At 41.5% G+C, this 24,475-nt stretch overlaps 1 protein-coding gene across 2 annotated transcripts in view; it reads left to right on the top strand.

The window, feature by feature from the left end:
• The window catches only part of Gpkow (G-patch domain and KOW motifs), a 36,531-nt gene extending 12,320 nt beyond the window's left edge, over positions 1-24,211 (top strand). Inside the window, exons 1-11 of one of the 2 annotated variants that reach the window (XM_060374587.1) lie at positions 4,693-4,953; positions 6,040-6,200; positions 6,303-6,427; positions 9,706-9,815; positions 10,960-11,170; positions 13,631-13,763; positions 14,433-14,571; positions 14,777-14,900; positions 19,953-20,022; positions 21,177-21,262; positions 21,339-24,211. In XM_060374587.1, coding sequence (XP_060230570.1) covers positions 4,790-4,953; positions 6,040-6,200; positions 6,303-6,427; positions 9,706-9,815; positions 10,960-11,170; positions 13,631-13,763; positions 14,433-14,571; positions 14,777-14,900; positions 19,953-20,022; positions 21,177-21,262; positions 21,339-21,473 — 1,458 coding nt within the window. In that variant the 5' untranslated portion in view covers positions 4,693-4,789 and the 3' untranslated portion in view covers positions 21,474-24,211. Of the gene's footprint in view, positions 1-4,692; positions 4,954-6,039; positions 6,201-6,302; positions 6,428-9,705; positions 9,816-10,959; positions 11,171-13,630; positions 13,764-14,432; positions 14,572-14,776; positions 14,901-19,952; positions 20,023-21,176; positions 21,263-21,338 lie in introns of those variants that run through there. The other variant, XM_021658502.2, reaches the window with a different exon arrangement.
• The last annotated feature ends 264 nt before the right edge of the window (positions 24,212-24,475 follow it).

The following is a 24,475-nucleotide window of genomic DNA, read 5'->3' as shown; positions in this document are numbered from 1 at the left end:
CCATTTGCCTCTGCCTCCCAAGTAATGAGATTACAGGTGTGTACCACTGTGTGTGAGTGTGTGCATCCTTGGCACTTGTGTGACTGTCAGAAAACTAGTGACTAGTGATTGTCTTTTCACTATGTAGGTTCTGTGGAGTTCTGTAGAGTTTCGTAAGAACTCAGGTCTTTAGGCTTGATAGCAGACACTCTTACCCATTAAGTCATCTTGCTAGCCCTAAGTAAGTTTTTAAATGCCAATAACTTATGCAGCAGAAATACGTCTGAAATTTTTCATTATTGATAGCAGGTATGTACCTGAGATACAAAAATCTTCATTTTAATCTCACCCAGTCTTGTAGGCTAGATCATGTCAATTTCTTTATGTTATTCTCTAACCACAGTGAGGCTGTGGTATGTTTCTTCTACACTACTGAAAACATTTAATTTTTTCTGAATATCTTTTTTGTGTTTGCATTTTTAATTTTTTATTTATTACAATTTATTCACCTGTATCCCAGCTGTAGCCTCCTCCCTCATTTCCTCCCAACCTCACCCTCCTTCCGTCATCTCCTCTCATGTCCCTCTCCAACTCCACTGATAGGGGAGGTCCTCCTCTTCCATCAGATCCTAGCCTATAATTCTCATCAGGACTGTCTGCATGGTCTTCCTCTGTGGCCTGGCAAGGCTGGTCCCTCCTCAGGGGGAGGTGACCAAAGAGCCAGACTGAGTTCATATCAATGTCAGAGACAGACAGTCCCTGCTCCCATAACTAGGGAACCCACTTGGAGACTAAGCTGCCATGGGAGACATCTGTGCAGGGGTTCTAGGTTATCTCCATGCATGGTCCTTTTGGAGTATCCGTCTCAGAAAAGACCCCTGGGCCCAGATTTTTTTGGTTCTGTTTTTGTGGAGCTCTTGTTCCCTACAGGTCTTTCTATCTCCCCCTTTCTTTCATAAGATTCTATGCACTCTGCCCAAAGTTTGGCTATGAGTCTCAGCATCTGCTATGACACCCTGCTGGGCAGAGTCTTTCAGAGGCTCGCTGTGGTAGGCTCCTGTCCTGTTCCCTGTTTTCTCCCTCTTCAGAGGACTATTCCATTTGCCTTTCTGAGTGAGGATTGGGCATCTTACCCTGGGTCCTCCTTCTTGCTTAGCTTCTTTAGGTGAACAGATTTTAGTATGATTATCCTATCTGATATGTCTAATATCCACTTGTAAGTGAGTATATACTCTGTGTGTCTTTCTGCAGTGTTCCTTTTTGGTTTTGTTTTGTTTTTTTCAAGGCAGGGTTTCTCTGTTTGGTCTTTTTTAAATAATTTATTTCATTTTATTTTACGTGCATTGGTTGGTGTGAAGGTATTAGATCCCTTGGAACTGAAGTTACAGACAGTTGTGAGCTGCCGTGTTGGTGCTGAGGTTCCAATCCCGGTCTTTTGGAAGAGCAGACAATACTCCTAACCACTGAGCCATCTCTCCAGCTGCCTCTGTTTAGTCTTGACTGTCCTGAAACTGACTCTGTAGACCAGGCTAGCCTCAAACTCACAGAGCTCTGCCTGCCTCTGCCTCCCTGAGTGCTGGGATTACAGGCATGTGTCAACATGCCCAGCTGGTCAGTGTCCTATTACTGTGAAGAGACACCGTGACCACAGCAACTCTTAATAAAGACAAACATTTAATTATGACTTTCTTATATGGTCATCATGGCAGGGAGCATGGTGGCATGTAAGCAAACATGGAAAAATAGTGGAGAGTTCTACATCCAGACCTACACACAGCAGGCAGATAGGTGTGGCTTGAGCATTTGAAACCTCAAAGTCCACTCCCCTAGTGACACACTTCCTCCAAGAAGACAACGTCCTAATCCCTCTCAAGTACTCCTTGATGACTAAGCATACAAATATATGAACCTATTAGAGGCCATTCTTATTCAACCACCACATTGAATTATTAAGTTAAATAAAAATATTGAAAATTTTCTGTGTTAAAAAAGTGATTATAGCACTCAGGTGACAGAGGAAGGCTGATCTCTTTGAGTTTGAGCCCAGCCTGATCTATATAGTGAGTTCCAGGACATCCTGGATACCTAGAAAGACCTTGTCTCAAAAAAAAGTGATTGTTTTTTTTTTAACATTTTTATTTATTTATTATGTATATATACACTGTTCTGCCTGCACGTCAGAAGAGGGCACCAGATGTTTGTGAGCCACCATGTGATTGCCAAGAATTGAACTCAAGACCTCTGGAAGAGCAACCACTGCTTTTAACCTCTGAGCCATCTCTCCAGCCCCAAAAGTGATTGTTTTTAGGAACAATATCAAAGCAATTCTTTCTTAGAAAGGTTAGTTTGTTTAATTTTTGTTTTAGTTATTATATAATATTTGTACATGTTTAAAGAGTGTAGTGTTAAGATATGTTTGCAATGTTAGGTAAATAAATAAAACCAATTAGCAACCACCAAAGAGAACCCTTCTCAAAAAAAAAAACACTGTTGTTGTTTTTAATCCAGAAAAGGTAGTAAAACATATTAATGTCATCATAATGTTGGTTCATAATAAGAAAGGCATATCTGACTGGAGAGATGGCTCTAAAGATCCTGAGTTCAATTTCCAGGAACCACGGGCAAAACACTGTATACATAATAAATAAAATAAAGGCATATAATCAATGCAATTCTTTTTAAATTTAATTTTATATGTATGATTTGTATGCATGTCCACCATGTATGTCTCTGGTGCATTCAGAAGACGACAATGGATCACCTAGAACAGGAGTTGGATTGCTGTGAGCCACCATGTGGGTGCTGGGAATTAAACCCAGGTCTTCTGGAAGAGCAACAAATGTTCAAATCACTGAGCCATCTCTCCAGCCCCTTCTCTGAAATTCCTGTCCAAAACTCATAACTTCAGACTAATTATGAAAAGTCATCATACCTGCCTATATTGACACTATGTTCTTCAAAATAAATAACCTAGCTATACTTTCCAAAAGTCAGTAAAATGAATATTAAAGAACTATCATAGACTGCAGAAGACAAACAATTATATTGCAGTATATGATATACCAAATTGGATCCTGAAAGAAAAAAAAAAAGGAAAACAGTTTAATTAACAGAATTGCACCCAGGGTTAGAGGTGTGGGTCAGTGATTAAAAAGAATCAGCATTACACAAATGTTAAGTTCCTGGTTTTGATAATTTATAATACTGTTATGGAAAATATCTAATGTTATCTAGGTCAAAAATATATGCGTGCTGGGTGCGGTGGTACATGCCCTTAATCCCTGCAATTGGGAGGCAGAAACAGGCAATTTCTCTAAGTTTTATGCCACTCAGAGCTTATAATGAGACCTTGTCTAAAAAGAGAGGGGAGGAAGGAATTTTAAAGAGTAGATAGTCTCTCTTTTTTTAACTTATTTATTATTTATACAGCCTGCACCAGCAGAGGGCACCAGATATCACTATCAATGTTTGATGAGCCTCCATGTGGTTGCTGGGAATTGAACTCCGGACCTCTGGAAGAACAGCCAGTGTTCTTTAACCTCTGAGCTATCTCTCCAGCAAGAGTAGATAGTCTCAAGCCCCCCAGTCTCCCCCCCCCAACACACCTATAGCTCAGGCTGAACTTGCAACAGCAGTACTACTCCCTCCAGAAAAAAAAAAAAAAAGGCAACTGAGCCAGGCAGGCAAAGAGGCTCCAACCCAGAAGGTCCCTGTCCTTTATGCCAAAGACCAAAAACACTACCTCATCCAAAAGCTCAAAATGGTCAGAAAAATGCAACATAGAGAGCATGTGTTCCAAAGGCATTGACAAGAAAGTATAAGAAGATAGGGGGAACAAAAGGAGGGAAAGAAAAAAAGAGGAAGAAAGAGAAAGAAATTAAATAGCTGGACGTGGTGGCACACACCTTTAATCCCAGCACTTAGGGAGACAGAGGGAGGCAGTTCTCTGTAAGTTTGAGGCCAGCTTGGTCTACAAAGCGAGTCCAGGACAGCCAAGGCTACACAGAGAAACTCTGACTCAAAAAACAAAAACAACAACAACAACAAAAAGAGGGGAAGGCTGGAGAGATGGCTCAGAGGTTAAGAACACTGGTTGTTCTTCCAAACGTCCTGACTTCAATTCCCAGCAACCACATGGTGTCTCATAACCATCTATAATCTGGTGCCCTCTTCTACAGGCCCACATGCAGGCAGAACGCTGTATAAATAAATAAACAAACCACAAAAATTAAAAAAAAGAAAGAAAAGAAATATAGCTTAGTGGTACAATGCTTGCTTAGGTGAGGCCCTAGGTTAAGTTAATTTACCAACTGCAAACCGAACGACATCCCTGGCACAGTCCTGATTTTTTCACCTTATGATACTTCCTACATCAGTAATGCACAATAAGGTATACATTGTGGATGTTCATTATGTACTTGTCAAACAGAACTTTTATTTCATTTTGTGTATATTGCATATTATATTTTATATTATATTTTAAAATATATTATATTTTGCTTCGCATATGGGCATGGTGCATGCGGAGGTAGGAAGAGGGTATCAGATCCCCTAGAAAGGAATTACAAAGGAATTTCTGGGAAGAACCCAATCATCCACCCGGGCTCTATCACTGAGAACTACATTTCCCAGAAAGCTTGGTGTGCAAGTCCCTATGACGTTTAAAAGCGTTTCCATGCCACGATTATTGTTTCCCATGGCAATGCTTTATGGGATAGATTGTTTCTGGTTTTCTCGGCCCGCCCCAAGCAAATTGAGCTTAAACTAAACTTCCCAGCAAGCAGCACGCTTGCCTGGAACTCGAGGCAAGATGGCGGACCCTTGTCCGCCTGCTGCCCTGCCAAATGCTCCGGTTTCTTTCGCTTTTACTCGCACGGCTCCCCGGAGGCGGCTGGCAGACACTGAAGACGACGAAGGACCGGCCTCAGAGAAGAAAGATTTCTTGACGACCGTGGAAGGGAGGGAGCTGCAGAGGTGACACGCCGGGTCTTTCCCGTTTTGCAAAGCGGTGTGGTGGGCGGAAATGGAAGGGCAGAAGAAGTAGTTTGTCCTGATGATAATGGCCTGGAAAGCCCGAAACAGCCTCAAAATTATGGACGTATCCAGGAGTGGTGGCAAATGCCTATAATGATTACACCTGATGGGGCTGGCGCAGGCGGATCAAGAGTTAAGCGCCAGCCTGGGCTATATGACAGCCTGTATTTTTTTTTTTTCAAATAATGATCAAAACAGAAAAATAATTTTAAGGGCAAGAAGAGGGAGGTTTGTTAGAGAAATGGGTAAAATGGAGCCTTATGACCTGAGGTATAGATTCCTCAGAGAAAAAGTCATTGGGACTTGAGTACTTGTGCATTTTGAGAAAGGGAAGGGGGGGGGATGACAGGACTCTTCGTGACTCACCTGAAATGGTGAGAGCTTCTCCGATTTGGAGAAAGAGGCAAATTTAGGTTTAGGGAGGCCATCATCAACATAGTTAAGAAACGAAGCTGAAGTGGGGGACTTCTGGAAGACAGCTGTCCAGAATTCTGGCAGTCAGCCTGGAGCTGGGGAGAATCAGGACTAAAGATGGTGATTTATAGGTCATTGGGGTTGACAGCCTAGGAGTGATTCCCACAAGATACATTTAAAGCTGGGGACACAAAGGGGACATGATACATGCTTGCAATTCCAGCACTAGGAGGTTGCCCCAAGATGATTGAGAGTTTATAAAACCAGCCTGGGCTACATCATGAGATAATTGTCTCAAAAAGGAGTATGAGGTGGAACCTTTGAAAACTAACCTGTGAGACATGGTCCATAGGGTGGACATTGATATTTATTCTTAATGTCTATACATTTGTTTGTTTGTTTTGGTTTTTGAGACAGGGTTTGTCTCTGTAGCTCCATCTGTAGCTCTGGCTGTCCTGAAACACACTCTGTAGACCAAGCCTACCTTGAACTCAGAGATCTACTTTCCTCTGCCTCCCAAACACTGGGATTAAAGGTGTATGCCACCACTTCCCGCCTAATCTGCTTTTTAATATGTCTACATTCCCAACATTTTTGTTCTATCCACATCAGTGTGAACCCTCCAGAAGCCCCCAAGGAACTGGTGATCCCGTTGATCCAGAATGGCTCTCGCAGGCAGCCACTGCCCAAGAACCGTAAGCCATCCCCAGAAACTAGTGCCATGCTGATATCAGATGGTGTGTTGTCCCAGGCTGTGAAGGAACTCATTGAGGGTAAGTGAAACCTCCCCCTTTGCTTTGCGCCAGTGCAGATAGAAGGGAAAGAAGTTGGATGGATAGGATATGGCTTCATTGGTCCCTCCCATTCTTCCATAGAATCCAAGAAGTCTCTGGAGGAGAGGGAAAATGCAGGTGTTGACCCCACACTCGCTATCCCCATGATCCAGAAAGGATGTACTCCCAGTGGGGAAGGAACAGAAGTCGAACCTCAGGCTGAGACAGTGAGCTGTTCTTTTGCCTCCCTCCTGAATCATTCCCTCTACCCTGTCTTCCCAGCTGCCTTGCACATAGCAGGGAAAGTATGTGTGTGTGTGTGTCCCAAAGCCTTGCCAGTTAGCATTTCTTCCTTCCATCCTTATTAGAAGCATTAATAAATAGATAGCAGGGTGTTTTTAAAAAAAAGTACTTGAATTCTAGGATTATCTGAATGAGGTGGACAGCAGGGTAGATGGGAAAAACAAATGCTATAAGGGTATACACTATTTGGAGCCAGTTTATTTCCTCTTTTCCTCTTTCTTTTTTTTTTTTTTTTAGCCTGTTGTGCCTGAGGAACACTAAGGAAACTAGTATTACTGGATTGGAATGAATGAGGTATCAGGCAGTAGATGAAGGTAGAAGGGACCAGATCCAAAGGACCTTCTGAGCCACAGAGAGGAATTTGAAATTTGTCTTTTACTGTGAGCAAAATAAGAACTGTGGGAAAAAATTAATGAGCAGACGGGTTGTAAGACGCTCCCTCCTGGTTGACATGACCAAAAATGACTAGTAAGTAAAGGTAGGAAAGAAAGCAAGTGATGTAATCCAGGATAGAGGTGATAAGGACATTCATAAGAGTAGCAGGAATGAAGGATAGTTAGGGTTTGATGAAAGAAGAAAGATCAGAGTGGGTACTCTGTTTGTTTATATTTGTTTTTGAGATAGGGTTTCTCTATGTAGCTTTGGCTGTCCTAGCTTTGTAGACCAGGCTAGCCTTGAACTCAAAGAGATCCGCCTGCCTCTGATCAAAGGCGCATGCTATGCGCCAAGCTCAGAGTGGGTACTTTTTTTTTTTTTTTAATATGAGTGTTCTGTTTTCAAGCACACCAGAAGAATGAATCAGGTTCCTTTACAGATGGTTGTAACCCACCATATGTTTGCTAGAAATCAAACTCAGGACCTCTGGAAGAGCAGTTAGTACTTTTTGCTGCAGAGTCATCTCTCCAGCTCCCAGAGTGGGTACTTTTAATGGCAGCAATAGCCCAAGAAACAGTACATTTGTGGGAAATCAGTGTGTTATGTGTCAATCTGAGACAACTTGCATTGTATCAAGTAATTGTAAAGGAATGAAGAAATAACAGCAGAGAGGTGAAAAGTGTGTTTGTAGAAATGATGAAGCTTTGAGCTCCACTTTTTAGCTCTTATTCATAATTTTTTTGCAATGCATCCTTTCTTTCAGTTGAACTATTGTCTTTTTCTTTTTTTCTCTTTTTGGTTTTTTTCAAGACAGACTTTATCTGTGTAGCTATAGCTGTTCTGAACTTGCTTTATAGACCAGGCTGGCCTCAAACTCACAGAGATCTGCCTGTCTCTGCCTCCCTCAGTGCTGGGGTTACAGGTGTGTGCTACTGTGCCTGGCTAACTGAACTATTCTCAGTCTTCAAATGTGCTTTGGTTTCTTTTGGGAACAATATTATCTAGCCCAAGCTGGCTGTGAATTCACTCTGTTGCCAAAAATGACCTTGAACTTCTGGTCTTTGTGCCTCCATTTCCATCAGGCTTTGTGTTCTGCTCCCCACCCCACCCTCCTTTTTTGAGACAGGGTCTCTCTCACTATGTAACCCTGGCTGTCCTGAAACTCTACGTAGATCAGGCTGGACTCAAACTCATAGAGATCTGCCTACCTCTGTCTACCAAGTGCTGGAACTAAAGGTCACTTGTGAACTACATCCCACTTTTTCTCCTTAAAAACAAACAAACAAACAAACAAAAGCCTCACACTTTCTCTTTTCTTTCTATGCTTTGGTTGGAACCAGAACCTTCCCTGTGCTAAGATCCCTGTCATTGAACTATATACTTCTAGCCCATATTTCACTTTATCCTGTTCCAGCCTTATGTTCATTTCTCTAATTTCCCCACCTTCAAACCTCCACACCCTCTACATTTTTGATGACTGCAATTTATCTATCCTTCCTCTCAGCTTAATATTCTTGGAGCCAATCCTTGACTTCCCTTTTTATTGCATATTCTACACATAGCCTCTCAGCCCAACCTCATCATCTCCACTTTCAGTATATCCAGAAGCCGATGATAACTTCTTGTTGTTGTCCTCATTACTAGCATACTGGGCGGAGGCACCATCTGGACTGGCTTTCTCATGGGTCTTTCTTGGGGCTCACATCTGACTCATAAATCCCATGACTCTTTCCTAGCTCTCCTCATTAATTTCTTAGCATTTCTGCTTCCACCTCACCATTTCAATCATGTTGATTTTATTTGAGACAGGATCTTTCTGTGTATCTCTGGCTGGCCTTGAGCTCACAGAGCTATGCTGCTCCTACCTCCCAATTATGGCAAGTGCCTCCTGGCCAGAAAGGCCTTTATTTTTACAACTGAGTCTTGTTTGGAGCACTTTTCTTCTCATATTCTCATACCTTCTTCTGTCATTTATCTGATTAACTGTCATGTCACTGGCACCCATCTCCCTTTGCATTCCCTTAGACAGTATTTTTGGTTTTGAGGTGGTGGTCTTACCATGTTGCCCAGGTTGGTTTTAAATTCTTGGGTGTGAGCTAGACTGCTTCCTCACCTCATACATAGCTGGACTACTGGGCAGTGCCACTGTACACGGTACTGCTTTATTTTTCTTTATGAAATGTATCATCACCTGCTATATCATGTTCTCAGAATTTGATTTATTGTATGTCTTGACAAAGAGCATAAGCCCCAACAGAGGCTTTCCATTTTATTAGTTTCTTATCTTCAGCACCTAAAATAGCTCTTTCCACAGATAAGGTCCCTTTTAAAAATTTTAAGGCACATTTATTTTTATTTCCTGTGTATGACTTTTTCCTACATGCTGTATGTACACCATGGCTTTTATATGCTGAGCTGCCTCTCCATCCTCTGCAATAGCTTCTTTATAAATACTTGTTGTTCTTGTAGAGAACCTGGGTTCAACCCCAGCACCCACATGGCTCACATTCTTCCATACCTCCAGTTCCAAGGCATCCAGTGCTCTCTTCTGACCTCCACTGAAACCAGGCACAGCACACATGGTAGACATACATATATGCAAGCAAAACACTCACACACATAGAGTAAAATAATTCTAAAAGTGGTTTCATTGTTGTTGAAGGACTAAGGAGGGGGTGGAGGAGCAAAGTGAGGAGGGATGAGAAGAAATCAAAACTCTCCTGTGAGCTGTCTACAGAAAGTTACCCCGTGAGTGGCAAAGAATGCACTGCAAACAGAGGGCCCATCCCAAGCAAAGCCTGACTCCCTTCTCCTGCCTGACCAATAGGTGCCAGAGGAAGCCGACTATGAGGCAGTGCCTGTGGAAGCCTACGGGCTCGCTATGTTGCGGGGCATGGGATGGAAACCTGGCAAGGGCATCGGCAATACTTTCAGTCAGTGAGTTTGGTGGAGGGTAGTGGGTGGGGCCATGGGTGGAAACAGGACCCCTGTGGTTACATTTAATCAAAAATAATCCAGGTGCTGAGGGAGGACATTTTTCCCTATCACCACTACTCTGGTTTCCACAGAGCCAAGGTTTAACCTTGTTATTGCAGCAAAAGAACAAACCAAAAGCAAGCAACCTCAGACTTGCCTTCAAAACACTAAGAAGATCCCACATATATAGTTTCCTCTTTGTAGGCCAATTTCTTCATCTGAAAAATGCAGGCGGTAGTACTGACCTCACAGGTTTGTTGCAAGAGTTAAATGAAACTATACTCACAAAGTACATGTGGTAGGGTCTAGTCCCTGGTAAGCAGAAACTAAGCATCTTTACTCTTACTGCTTAGATTTCTAATTAATCCCTTTGTTGGGCTAGTGTATAGCCCAGTGATAGGCTTGCCTAGCATATAAAAAACCCTGAGTTCCATCCCTAGAACTGAAAAGCAAAAATCCCTTTGCAGTTGTAAATCCCAAAGAATTTCTAAGTCATTTGATAGCCAAATATGACTGAAATTGGTGTTAAACATTCTTTGCTGTTCCTCTTACTCTATGTACATATCATATGATTTTTTTTCTGTAGCAATAATAGTATATTTGTTTCTATGGACCTAACTTGGCACTGGTAGATAGAATGTAATAGATAGTATATATGACAAGTTCATTCAGTTGAACCAACTGAAATTGCTATTTGGAGGGTTGAAAATATAACTTAGTAGTAGAGTATGATTATCATGCATTGAGGCCCTGGATTCAACCCCTAACACCACAAGAAAAGAAAAGCTGGCATTTTTATAGCTCATGTTCTAATATGGTATTAGAAAGGGTAATGTAAATAGAGATGTGGACCTGCTGAGGTGGCTGGGCAGGTAAAGGCCCTTGCCTCTGAACCTTATGACCTCAGAACTCATGTGGTTGAGAGAAAATAGACTCCCACAAGTTGTCCTCTGCTTTTCACGTGCATGTCACAGTGCACAAGGATACACAAATTAAAAAAAAAAAAAACACACACACACATTTAAGTATTTCCGACGTGGGTTTGGATGTTGGCAGGGTTGTGCTGAAGATTTGTACTCACAGAAGCCTGTGTTCTTCTCTGCAGGGTAGTGAAGCCTCAAGTCAACTCCATAAGGCCCAAGGGCTTAGGGTTGGGTGCCAACCTGATGGAGGCCAACGCCTTGGGCTCCGCTGGCTCTTACCACCCGTCAAGACCAGATGAGGATCAAGAGGATAAGAAAGGCCAACCTCAAGGGTTGGTGCCTGGGAGAGCTGTGGTTGTCCTTTCTGGCCCTCACCGGGGCCTCTATGGGAAGGTAAGAAACAACATATCCCCAAAGCCATGTCAGGTAGCAGGGAAGATTAATTTCAGGGCCAGAGTGAGGAAGAACTGTGGGTAGAAAGGCTGCCAATCAAGCCAGGTGTCGTGGTACATGCCCATAATTCCAACACTCCAGAAATTGAGGCAGGGAGATCACAAATTCAAGGCCTGCTTGAATTACATACTTTCAGCATTCAGGAAGAAATGGTAAAATCCCCAGAGCAACCTGGACCGGCCAGCTCCAGATTCAACAAGAGACCCTGCTTCAGTAAGGTGCAGAGCAATTGAAGAAGACATCTGATATCAATTTTGAGCCTTCACATACATGCAGTCACATACACACAGACACATATGTATGTGCATGCATGCCACATACATATACATAGCAAAAAAATGTTTTTGTTTTAAACAACCTGGCAGTTTTATCTAAGAAGAGCTTTTCTGGTTTACTTTTCAGCAGTCAGTTCTGACATGCTTATAATAATATCAGAATCACTTAGGTCGATGAAGGCAGTGCACATATCATGTTAGTACTTTCTTTCTGCTTGCTGTACCCAATTCAGTATTATCGCCACTGGCAATATGGACATCAGTTCTGGCCAACATGGCATAGTATTCTGTTTAAGATTGTCAGTTGTTGGTGACAATAACCAATGTTGCTTAGCACTGTCTGATCATCCTCAGGGTCTGCCTATATCCTAGCCCCTACTTTTTACTTTTATGACAAACTGGAGCCTAGAGTTGATTGACTCCAGAGACCTTTCTGTCTGTGGCCAACATCTACCTATCTTATGTTCAGGGTAGCCACCAAGATGGCCAAGGAGTGAGAAAGGAAGGAACTCCCTCAATACAAAGATCTTTATGGTACTATTTTTTAAATTCTGTGTTTATCTATCCAGGCATGGTGATATATACCTTTAATCCCAGCAGTAAGGAGCCAGAAGCCAGTAGATCTATACAAATTTAATGTGCTCTACACACTTCCAAGACAGCCAAGATTACATAGTGACACCTTGTTTCAAAACAACAACAAAAATATGTGTGTATGTAAAGATGAGTACAGGTGCTCAGTATTAGATCCCCCTAGAGCTGGATTAATAAGTAGTTTTGGCCCACCTGGTATAGATGCTGGGAATTGAGTTGAACTCTTGCTCCAGCCCTATAAGCCCTAGTCTTGCAGGCCTGCCTGGCCCATTGCTTTAGTAGGTACTCCAGAATGATCTGCTGGGCCTTTTTGAGCCTCAGTTATCAACCAAAAGGGAGAGAATGCCACATCCCACAACTTCCATAAAACTTAAGTATTTAAAGAATGGCTGAAGCAAGCATGGTGGCTTATGCATGCAAACCCAGTACCTAGGAAGCTCAAATAGAATTGCTACAAGTTTAAGGCCAGCCTGAGCTATATGACAAGTACAAGTTTAGCCTGGACCCTATTTTGAAAAAAGTGAGAGTTGGGGAGATGCCTCAGAGTGTAATCACTGTCTAGCGTGCAGGCATGAGGGTGTGAGTTTGGATCCTCAGTACCCACATGAAAGCTGGGCATCCATAACCCAGAGCTGGAGATTAGAGACTCTTAAGTGGATCTCTGGAGCTCTTTGGCCAGCCAGCATAGCTGAATGTGTGCATTCCAGGTTCACTATCTCAAAAAAAAAAAAAAGGTGGTAGGGGCTAGAGAGATGGCTCAGCAGATAAGAACACTAGCTGCTCTTCCAGAGGACTGATGGTTGAGTTCTGGCACCCACATTACCTTTCACAACCATCTATAACTCCAGTCCCAGGAGCTCAAAACCCTCTTCTGGGCTCAGCAGACACAAGGCATGCATATGACATGGTATACAGACACATATAGGCAGGCAAAACATGTATACACATAAATAAAAATGTCAAGACTTAAGGTGGTTCACACCTTTTATCCCAGAACTTAGAGGCAAAGGCAGGCAGGTCTCTGTAACTTTGAAGCCAGCCTGGTAATATACTGAGTTCTAGGCCAGCTGAGAAAGTCTCAAAAATAAAAGGAAAAAGCATAAGGTGATGAGCATTCAAGGATGGACAACACCTGATGTTGATGTCCATCCTCCACACACATTTGCACAAGCCACACAAACAGAAGTACATGTATGTACACCACATATATACACAGGTCTTCATTTTACATTTTGCTTAAGGGAGACAGAGGAACCATGCCTGGTCATCAAAGGTCACAGCATACATTTGGGCATAGTGCTCTACACCTTTAATCACAGCATTCATAGACTGGTGAATATTTTGAGTTACAGGCCAGCCAGGGCTGCATAGTGAGAACCTCTATTCAAAACCAAACAAAAAAATGAAAAGGTCACAGCATGGTGAGAGAGACACAAAGAGGTCAAACCTGGTGGAGGTAAGGGCTAGACATTTTGGGCCTAGCAGTAGTAGTGCCATTGACCCTCTGCCTTATTCCTACTTCCCACCATAGGTAGAAGGCCTTGATCCTGACAATGTACGGGCCATGGTTCGGCTGGCAGTAGGCAACCGTGTAGTGACTATTAGTGAATATTGCCTTCAGCCTGTTTCCCAGAAGGAATTTGATAACCATACCTCGCAGCCAGGTGAGACTCCTATAGCTAGAGACCTAGAGAAGAGTGGGGACAGGCAAGCTCTCTCCAGATCTGTAGGGAGGAAGAGCAGTGTATGACTTCCAGAGTTCAGGGATGAGAAGGGACAGGAGTATTCATTTTTGTTTGGTGGTGCTGGAGATAGAACCCAGAGACTTGACAATGCTAAAGGGGCCTCTACCAAGAAGCCACACCTAGCCTCCCCTAGCTCAGCCCAGTTTGTTCAGTTTGACTGAGAAGGGCCTGATCTAATACCCTGCATCCTCAATCCTCTTTACGCAGCAAGGAATGAGTATAGAAACCAATTCCCACCCCCAGGAGGTCCTGGAGTGACGGTTTTCTTTCTTTCTTTCTTTTTTTTTTTTTTTTTTTTTTTTTGTAAATATGAGGCTAGGGTTAGGGTGTGAGCAAAGGAGAGACAAACAGAACAGTAATGGGTGCAGAAGGGACAGCTTAGAGTTACCTGCAGCTTTCTTCCACTCTGTTCTAAACATTAGGCAGTTGACTCTGCTGTCTTTGTTGTGGGCTGGGTGGTTGAGAGGAACTTCTGGAAGGAGGTGGATAAGGAATGTGGCCTTTGGCAGGAAGACAAAGGACATTTATAGGAAATGCCAGTGAGACAGTAAAGCTTTCTTCGTGTTGTTGCTATACCCCCTTGAACAGTCCATGGGAGCAGAACTTCTACAGAGCAGCAGAACAGAACACCTGGAATAGCCTTGTCGTTGAAGGCCCTCCAGAATCAGGAGGACTCAAAGAGGAGACAGACAGATTCAGAAAAGAAGCGGAAATACCCTCCAGACCGGTAGGAGCCTGGGCCTCTGGGATTTCTGAAGAAGGCAAAGTGTGTGGGGTGGCTCATTCAGGGTAAACTTGCAAGGCAAGGCAGGGCATAGAAAGAACTGGGAAAGCAGGGGGTCCGTTTCACAGCATGTCTTTTAAAGATAAGCTGGCTGCAATGTGGGTATGACGTGACAAAAAGCTAAGCCAGGTGCTGGCTTTCTCCACAGACAGGATGGACCTGTAGCGAAGAGTGAGAAAGCAGCCCCAGAGAACAAGCACTGGCTGCACAGGGACTTACGTGTGCGCTTCATTGACAAAGTATACAAGGGCGGCCGCTATTACAACACCAAGGTATGAACCCCACAACCTGAGTCCTCTTCCTCACCCAGGGACTGAGCCCTTTAACTTTCTAATGTTTGATCTAGGAATCACTGAATGAAGACCCCAGACGCTGGTAGTATGCAAAAGCAAGGAGCTTTTATTCTCCAGAAATTGCCAGCATGCTGGGGCTACCATTCCATAGAAAGGCTACCCTTACGTGAGCACCTAGGCTCAATTTAAAGAAAATTAGGGGGGTTCTCTAGTGTTATTAGGTAGTCTTTTCATTGATTGGTTGGTACTGATCTAGGGGATAGGGAGGCACATCATGGAGTGTTCAGGTAACAAGGTGTGCCCAGGTAATAATGCCATTTTGACTAGCTAAACAAAACATTTCTAGCTAACCTTTGATTTGTCAGGTGCTTGGAGGCTTTTCAAGGAGGTTTCTAGATTATTGTTTTTTGATTTTCAGGGAGGTTATTGAGTTATTGCGTCTTGTTTCCATGGACTGTAGTTTTTGTTTTCAGGCCTGTTCAGTCTGAAGCTAATATTGAGGCCTCTCATGGTATTTGGCTTATTAAAAATCAATCATTCCCTTCATTCTTCCCCTTGGAGCTTTGCTCTAGAGTCAAACCATTGACTCTAAACTTAACTGGAAGGGTTTAGGGTCTATCTAGACAGAATCAGCAGTCCTTACTTATGTTTAGTGTCATTAAGAAACTTAGATAATCATTTGCCCCTTATGTCAGGGAGCCCTTTTTGACTCAGCCTGTTAGGTGGGACACATTGGATGACAAATTCTCTTCTGAAACTTCTTCAAGCAAAGGCTGGGCAATTGGGCATTTCTCAGAACATCTGATGAGTTAATCTGGTTGAAAGACAGGGAGCAATCACATCAGTTGGACTGGTTTGCATCAGCTTTCAGGAATTCCAGAGTTTAGCTTACAGTCCATTGGTGATCCCTGGATAGAGTCTGTTGGCCAAGTGAACATCTGTTGAGTCAAATATAGACTAGGGACAGAATTAAAATTTCCTGGTCATTGAGGAAGGTGAAGAATCTCAAGACCAGGGGAAGTTTTCCATTTTCAGGAACAAGTAAGTGTACTTACCTAGAGTCCATTTGACTTGTGGTAGGTGGGTACAAGTTATTCTTTGAAACTGATAAGTTTATAAAACAAGTTGGCTTGGAAAACAATTTGAAATCTGATTAATTTCAGAGTGTTGAATAATAAAATATTTTAATTATCATGAGACATAGGTAGTTGATCACTGGGAGCAGTAATCATAAGTTTTTAGTAATCAAAAGCACCAGAGATCTGAGAAGGATAAACTGTAGCAGAAAGTATTCCAAATGGCCTATGTATCAGTTAAAATGATAGAGGCTTACCCATTACGCAGACAGCTCCTATGATGTTGATGGCTTCATTTGGGGGCACAAGTCCCAGAGCAGTATCAGTCTTTGGCTGCCAAGCTTGGCAAATCTGAAAGGCTTTTTTTTGGCAGGGAGAGAGGGGCATGGGAGAGACTGACCTCACCTTGTCTTAGGCAGTAAGGGACAATTAACTCTTCAGGTGTCCATTTTGTCCACAGCTCAGTCTGAGCCTTAACAGTAGCAAGGCATTGTGGCAGTCTTGTCCATTGATTAGCATACTATAATCCAGATGGAGTCATTGGTGCCCCATCTATCTTCTTAGAGACCTTACAGTTACTGTTAGGCATTGGGGTTTCTGTCATAGTAAGCTTAGCATTTTTTTTTAAATTAAGCATTTAAATGCCATATTTAGCAGATTTTTGAAGTGTTTGAAGACTATGTATTAAGTATAGCTGAATTAAAATAAACTGTGTTTATACTTAATTACCCATTCTGAGCTTAATTATAAAAATATAAAACAAGGACTAGATAAAGCTTCAGCTTGCATTTTCTGCTTATCCTCAACAGTTTGTGAAACAAATATAGGAGGCCAAATAAAGTCTGTCCTGGTAATCAATCATGATCATAAGCATAAGTCATAAATATTCTAAAGAATATTTTAAATAATACAATCATGAGGCAATCAACAATCAACCTGTATGTTTCAATCATCTTTAACAATCCAAAATAAAATGACAATTGTTGAATTGAAGTTCTTTCAGTATCAAAATCCTTACATATAAAGATTGAGAACTTCCTGATCCCCATATAACATACAATCATAAAACATAACATTTCCTTGAATGACCCAATTTATAAAAAGAGTTCTCCTAATAATGTTAGTAAAAACAAGGAAACCAAGTATATATCCTTAAATCTACTTTAATTAGCCTGAATAAGCCTTATGAGTTAGTGATTTTTATTAATATTGTACTTTCCAGGACATTTGCAACTGGTATTTGCAAGCTATACAGGGTACATAAGGTTAATGTCTAAGACCAGTTCTTTCAAGCCTCTGTATGTTTCATTGACTTTTAGAAAACAAGGAAAAACACAAAGTAGCTAGAATACTTCAATGAGGAAGTGTCTTGATTTTTCAGACATTTAGTACTCCAGGAGTCATGGATTTTAATTTGAAAGTTCCATGGCACGTGTTTCTCAAAACAGTTAGACTAGGCCAATTTCATGATTTTTTATAGTTTTATATTTATTCAAAGCATACATGAAATACAAAATTGTTTTTAACCTTGTGGTGCTTTTCAGTATAGCCAATAACAAAATTTTCAAAAACATTCCTATGGACTGTTGTTTAGAAGTTCAATTAGAGACAGAAATTTTATCATGCAAGGCTTAAATTTCAGTAGTCAAATTGTTATGTAACCATCTTTGCCTAGGGAACAATATAATTAAATAACAATGGCAGCATCCAGATCTTAAAATTTATTCACCTAAACAGGAATATTATTTTCTTCCCAGTTAACAAAGTGAAGCATAGGAACACTAAGCATATAAACCTAATCTGCTTCAATAGTAGGGGTTTTTTTTAATTTATTAAGATTATATATTAATAAAGAGAGTTTATAAATATTTGATAAATTTTAAAATGTCCTATAGTTTTATATGCTTAAATATTTTTAAAAGTTGTCAGTCTCTAAAATCAATACCATATATATTACTTTGATGTTATAAACCTTTATTGCCAACAAGAAGTTCTTTTATGTGAACCTCACAGAAGTGCAGTTTTAATGCTTCATTAATCAAGCACAGTCTGAAACCCTGTCTCAGAATAGTAACATCTTCTTAAGCAACCTAGGATATACATTTTGTGTCCCAACTATGAGTCAGGAGAGTAGAAGCACAAGAAGCACATTTGATCAACAGTTTGCACCCATACATTTAGATATATTTTTCTTTTTGTCAAGATTTTAGCATTAAGTTCAGAAATATTTTTACTCCAACAGAGTTAAAATAGAAAACCAAACAGTGCTAGCACCAGTAGTTTAAATATTGCACAAGAAAAACATAATAGAAGTTAACTTTTTGTTTTAGATATTACAGATGTTTTTTAGCCATACATACCCAACATATCCAGAACATAATAAATATATACATTTAAAACAGTCAAAAATTTTTTTTTTACTTTCTTTAGTTACCTGTTGAATCCAATTCTTGTGGGCATAAAGCATCTTTTTTTTTTTAAAATGGAGAAGCTATCAAGCTGTTAATGTCCCTTTTGAAAGCTGCAGTCAGGCAGCCTAAGCTTGTTGCCAGCTTCATCCAGGCAGAAGGTGGGGGCACTCCTAGCTGAAAGGTGCAGGGCTTAAAATGAGTTAAAACTAAGGTAAGAGTTAACTGGCCAGTAAATGAAGTTTGGCTTTTTTCCCAGAATATGAAAGACAAAGATATTTCCTGCAGGGGAAAAGTGACTTTTCAGGTATAACTAAGAAGGAGTGAGCCATAGTTTGTTTTCCCAGATCCTTTGAACATTTTTTTTTTCTTGAGTCTTTCTAAAAAGTCAGGGGATTCTGCGGGTCCCTGAACTGCCCAAGTTACCTGACATATTTGTGGGGCATTTGGCAGCCACCCTGAAACTCACCACAAGAATCTAGCAACTCCTGAGTGCCTTCCTCCTGTCCCAGCTAGGGCTGATTTGAAGTAAAGCAGCATTGATATACTCTAGTTCCTCAATATCAGGGGAAATCTTTGGAAGAAAGAGTTAGTCAAAGAGTAGGGAGAGGGACAGAGAAAAGAGAAATGGTGCCAACAGTCAAAACAAACAAATGTGAAATCATCTGACAATAACAGGGAGACAATTACAACAATTAACAGAACACTAACAGAAACAATAGTACGTTCCCCAGAATAAAACAGTCTGAGCAGCAGTCCCCGTCTCTCCTCCATGCACAAGAAACTACGAGACCCGAGGCCTTAAAAAACAAACAAACAAACAGACAATCAGATGAGCTGGGGTTCAGAGCATCCTCTGCCCTGGTAGCCATTTCAGCCCCTTGCATTCCTGTGGCTTCGAGAACATAAAAACAATACACCAGACACAAGTGCCCCAAAAAAGAAAAAACAACTTACTGATAAGTCGGGTTGAAAAACAGTGCCCTCAAATGTTCCACTAGCTTGCTTAGAGGTCTTTAGCAATCCCCGTAAGGACCACCAAATGTTAAGTGCGGGAATCGCTGAAGGAAGACCTCAGACTTAGGTAGTGTGCAAAAGCAAGGAGCGTTTATTCTATAGAAATTGCCAGCATGCTGGAGCCACCATTCCATAGAACGGCTACCTTTAGGTGAGCACCCAGGCTCAATTTAAAGACAGTTAGGGGATTTCTGTACTGTGATTTTCATACTAGTCTTTTCATTGATGGTTGGTACTGATCTAGGAGATAGGGAGGTACATCATGGAGTGAGTGTCCAGCTAAACAACACATTTCTAATCTTTAATTTGATTTGTCATGTGCTTGGAGACTTTTCAAGGCACTTACTACATTATTGTTTCTGATTTTCAGGTAAGTTATTGAGTTTTTGTATCTTTTTTTCCATGGAAACAAAACAGGTTTGTTTTCAAACCTGTTCAGTCTGAAGCTAATTTTGAAGCCTTTCATGGCATCTGGCTCATTAAAATCATTCCCTTCACTAACATCTTACTTTTCGTATTTATCTCTCTAGATGACAATTGAAGATGTCCTGAGCCCAGATACTTGTGTGTGTCGGACAGATGAAGGCCGATTTCTGGAAGGTACATCTGAGCCACTATACCTGGGATGTTCCCATCCTAGAGGATGATAAAGAAAGGGTCTCTTCCAGATTCTAGAGAAATGGCCCCGTGGTTAAGAGCACTGGCTGCTCTTCCAGAGGACTCAAGTTCAATTTCCAGCATGCACATGGGCACAAGTTGTAACTCCAGTTTCAGAGGATGTGACATCTGTGAGCAATATGCACATATATGGTACCACAGATGTGCATGCAAGCAAAACACTCATGCACATAAAAGAAATAAATCTAATAATATTAAAATGAAAGAAAGGGGGCTAGAGAGATGGCTCAACGGTTTAGAGCACTGACTGCTCTTCCGGAGGACCCAGGTTCAATTCTCAATACCCACATGGCAGCTCATGTAACTCCAAAAGCTGACACCTTCACATAGACATGCATACATGAAAACACCAATGCATAGGGAATAAAAATAAATTATTAAAAGAAAAAAATAATCTATTCCAGTTTTAATCAAGTCCTAGGTCAACCTGGATTATACTGAGTTCTAGGACAACCTGGGTTGCAGTATAAGATCCTGTTTTAAAAAGAAAAGAACCAAGTGTGATGGTGCACCCCCTATAATCCAGCACTTGAGGAGGCAGGGGTGGGTGGATGTCTATGAGTTCGAGTCCTGCCTGGTCTGGGCTACACACAGAAACCCTGTCTCGAAAAAAAGGTGGGGGGACAAAAGAAAGAGAGGTAGGGAGGAAGAAAAAGTATAGAATAGAAAAAGGAATTATCTCTGAGGTCATGAGCTCAGGGAGTTGGGCAGGGTTCAGGCTCTTTGCAAGGTCTAGCATACTTCATTGACAGAGAATTACCTGAACTCTGTTTTTTGTGTCAGATTAACATGAAAATGACTGTTTTCCCTGTGACAACTATTGCCTTGACAGGAAGAAGAGTACTGAGCTCTCACACTGTGGGCAGGCATAGTTTCTGTAGGAAAATGCTCCTGTACAGTGCTTATTTCTAAGAACTACTCCTTGGTTTTCTTACCTGTGAAATAGGCAGATTGGGACTCCATCTATCCACAAGCTAGAAGAGTAGCCCTAATAAATTTTTGCAAAAGCCTTCCCAACAGGACCTGGCCAGGCTGGTCCTAGCTGTGGACTTCATTCCTATCTCCCTCATCTGCAGATGTGAGAGAAGACATGCTGGAAACCCTGGTTCCCAAGGGAGAGGGCTACTCTGTGATGGTGGTGCTGGGACCATATGCTGGAAAGGTGAGCCCCATGCCTGGAAATGAGATCACTGGGGATCTGGGCTGACCTTGCTGACTCTACCCCATTTCCTCCTCAGGTGGGACGACTTCTGAGTCGGGACAGAGAACAGAGTCAGGCTGTGGTACAACTTGCTAGCAAAAAGCAGGTGATAGAACTCCACTATGATGCCGTCTGCCAGTACATGGGCCCCACCAATGCAGATGAAGACTGACATGTGGACCACTGCCATCACTCAGGCTGTCACTACTTGTGTAGATATTTATAACAGATGCCATGGGAGAGGAATGATCTATCCTCCTTTGAGGTGCAAGGACAGTGACATGAATAGATAGACCAGGCTATTTACCAAAATTTAAAGTATAATAAAAAAATTCTTAATTTTTTTAAAGATTTATTTATTATATATGGAGTATTCTGCCTACATGTATGCTGACACACCAGAAGAAGACACCAAATCTCATTATAGATGGTTATGAGCCACCGTGTGGTTGCTGGGAACTGAACTCAGGACCTTTGGAAGAGCAGACAGTGCTCTTAACCTCTGAGCCATCTCTCCAGCCCTAAGAAAACATTTTAAATAGCAGGAGATTAAAGTCAAAACCAGTATGTGAGCTATGAATTCAGGTAGGAACTGAGATGACTGAGGTGGAAATACTTCATTTCTTAGCCTGATTTCCATGTTGAGGGTACAGGCCAAGTTAAATTACCCATTCAAGACAGAGCTCACTCTAGGAACGTAGAAACTGAAATCTGTCCCCCGACAAACACTGTAGACTCTCCAGTACCACATCTCAGAACAACTTAATGAGTTTGGATCTTGAATGGACTTCAAAGGCCCATGGCTTCTTTTTTTTTTTTTTTAAGATTTATTGTGTTTTTAGTTTGTGTGTGTCTGTGTCTGTGTGTGTGCATGCCTGTGTCTGTATAAGAGTATGTGATTGTAAGTACAAATGTTTTCAGACACCATGAGTATTAAGTCCCCCTGGAGTTGAAGTTACAGGCAATTGCAAGCTGCCCAACATGGATGGGTACTAGGAGCCAAAGTTGGGTCCTTTGGAAGAGCAGCAAGCACTCTTAACCACTAAGCCATCTCTCCAGCCCATAGGCCCATATCATAAAGGATTCTTGGGCAGGATTATGCTAGTAACATGTACTTTCGACCTTTGAAAAGTGAAGGCCTTGTAGAGAGTATTTACATTATGACTTAAAGCCTCCCAAACTGGACCAAATTAGACCTTTCTTCTTTATATTTATGCCTGATAGTTTGTCATTGTAAGGGGAAAGTGACTTGCTGCGCCCACTGACAACTCTAGTAGGGGCACCTATTGATCCATGCTCCAGGACAGACCTCCAGGTATGTCCCTGAGCTGATATGCACTGAAGAGAAATGAGGATGTATACCTACAAATGAGATGGGTTAGCTCTAATCTCCAAAGGAGCCAGTCACTTTCAGTCCCCGAAGCATTGGCTTAGAGGTTAAAGGATATTTCTGACTCGTGGTTTCTCTGCTTGCCCTATATTCTAAAAAAAAAAAATGTTATTGTTAAGAATCCTGAACCTTTTTCTTGCTTACTGGCCTGAGATAAAACTCAACAAGAGAAGTCAGAGCCTTAGACACTATTGGGTTGTTTGTTTGTTTTGGGTTTTGGTTTTTGGTTTGATTTTTGAGATGGGGTTTTTCTATGTAGCCTTGGCTGTCCTGGACTAGCTTTGTAGACCAGGCTGGCCTTGAACTCACAGAGAACCTCTGGCCTCTGCCTCCCTGAGTGCTGGGATTACAGGTATACTGACAAAATTGTTTTAAAATCATCCCTGAAGCCTAAGTCATTCGTGCAATAAATGGTATTTGACTTAAATCTGGGCCACAGGTAGAAATACCTAACTTGTAAGCCTATGGCATACCCTGAAAAGAATCCAAACCCCCCAGTACAAGAGAATACAGGTAAATGTGGCTAGGGCTGGGGCTCAATGTTGGTGTATTTGCCTAGCATGTGGGTTCCATTCACATAACCACCAGGGAAAAAAAGAAATCACTGTCGCTGTTGAACAAAGGCAAACTGAATTCTCGAGCCAAAATGAACAGACAAAAAGACATTAGTTACTGAGTGTGGTGACACATATCTGTAACCTTGCATTTGAGAGGCTGAGACAGGAAGATTTCTATGAGTTCCAGGACAGTCTGAGCTTCACTGAAAGACCCTTTCTTCAAAACCTAAAAAAAAACAGGAAATATACTGGATGTGTTATTACACATGAGTGTGAATGAAGCCAGCCTGGACTACATAACATGTTCCAGGCCAGCTAGGGCTACATAGTAAGTACCTGTCTCAAAAAAGAAATAAGGATGGCTTTTTCTCTTCCTTTTTACCCCTTTTATGTTTCTCTCTTATCTAATTGATATATGTTACACTTTAACACTGTATCAAATAAGGGGAGAGTGGGTATCTTTCCTTGTCTCATTCCTGACTAGAGGAAATTCTCAGTGTGTCTCTATTTAATGCTGGCTATAAGTTTATTGTATATAGCCTTTATCATTGTGATGTATTTTCCATCTATTCCTACACTCTCCAGGACTTTTATCAAAAACCTTGTCAAATGGGTTTTCAGCATCAACTGAAATAATGTGGTTTCTGTCCTTGAGTTTATTTATCTGATGTATTCCATTTACTGATTCATGTATGTTGAAACAACTTTGCCTTTCTGGGATGAAGCCCACTTGGTTGTAATGTGTAATCTTCTCAGTGTGTTCCAGAACTCGGTTTGTAAGCATTTTATTAGAAATTTTTTAACATAACATTTTTATTGTTTCTGTGGGAATTTTACATCATGCACCCTGCTCACACTCATTTCCCCTACCTTCCATGTCTGCTCCCTACCTTGTGACCTCCCCCCAAAAAGGAATAATAAATAATAAATACAAATAAAAAATAAAAACTAAGATCAATTTGTGGGGTTTTCTTTGTTTGTTTTTTGTTTGTTTGTTTGTTTGTTTTTGAGACATGGTTTCTCTGTGTAGCCTTGGCTGTCCTGGACTCAATCTGTAGACCAGGCTGACCACGAACTCACAGAGATCAGCCTGCCTCTACCTCCCTGAGTACTGGGATTACAGGTATGTACCACCAGGCCTAGCTCAGTTTGTGTTATCATAATGGGTAGCCCCTTAAATAAAACTAGTCCTTTCTCTTCCCGAAGCCATCAATTGTGGAGAGCTAA

This window comes from Meriones unguiculatus, chromosome X (assembly GCF_030254825.1).
Source record: "Meriones unguiculatus strain TT.TT164.6M chromosome X, Bangor_MerUng_6.1, whole genome shotgun sequence".
Taxonomy (NCBI): domain Eukaryota; kingdom Metazoa; phylum Chordata; class Mammalia; order Rodentia; family Muridae; genus Meriones; species Meriones unguiculatus.
Note: the sequence above shows the minus strand (reverse complement) of the source record. Positions and strands in the feature narration are given on the sequence as shown.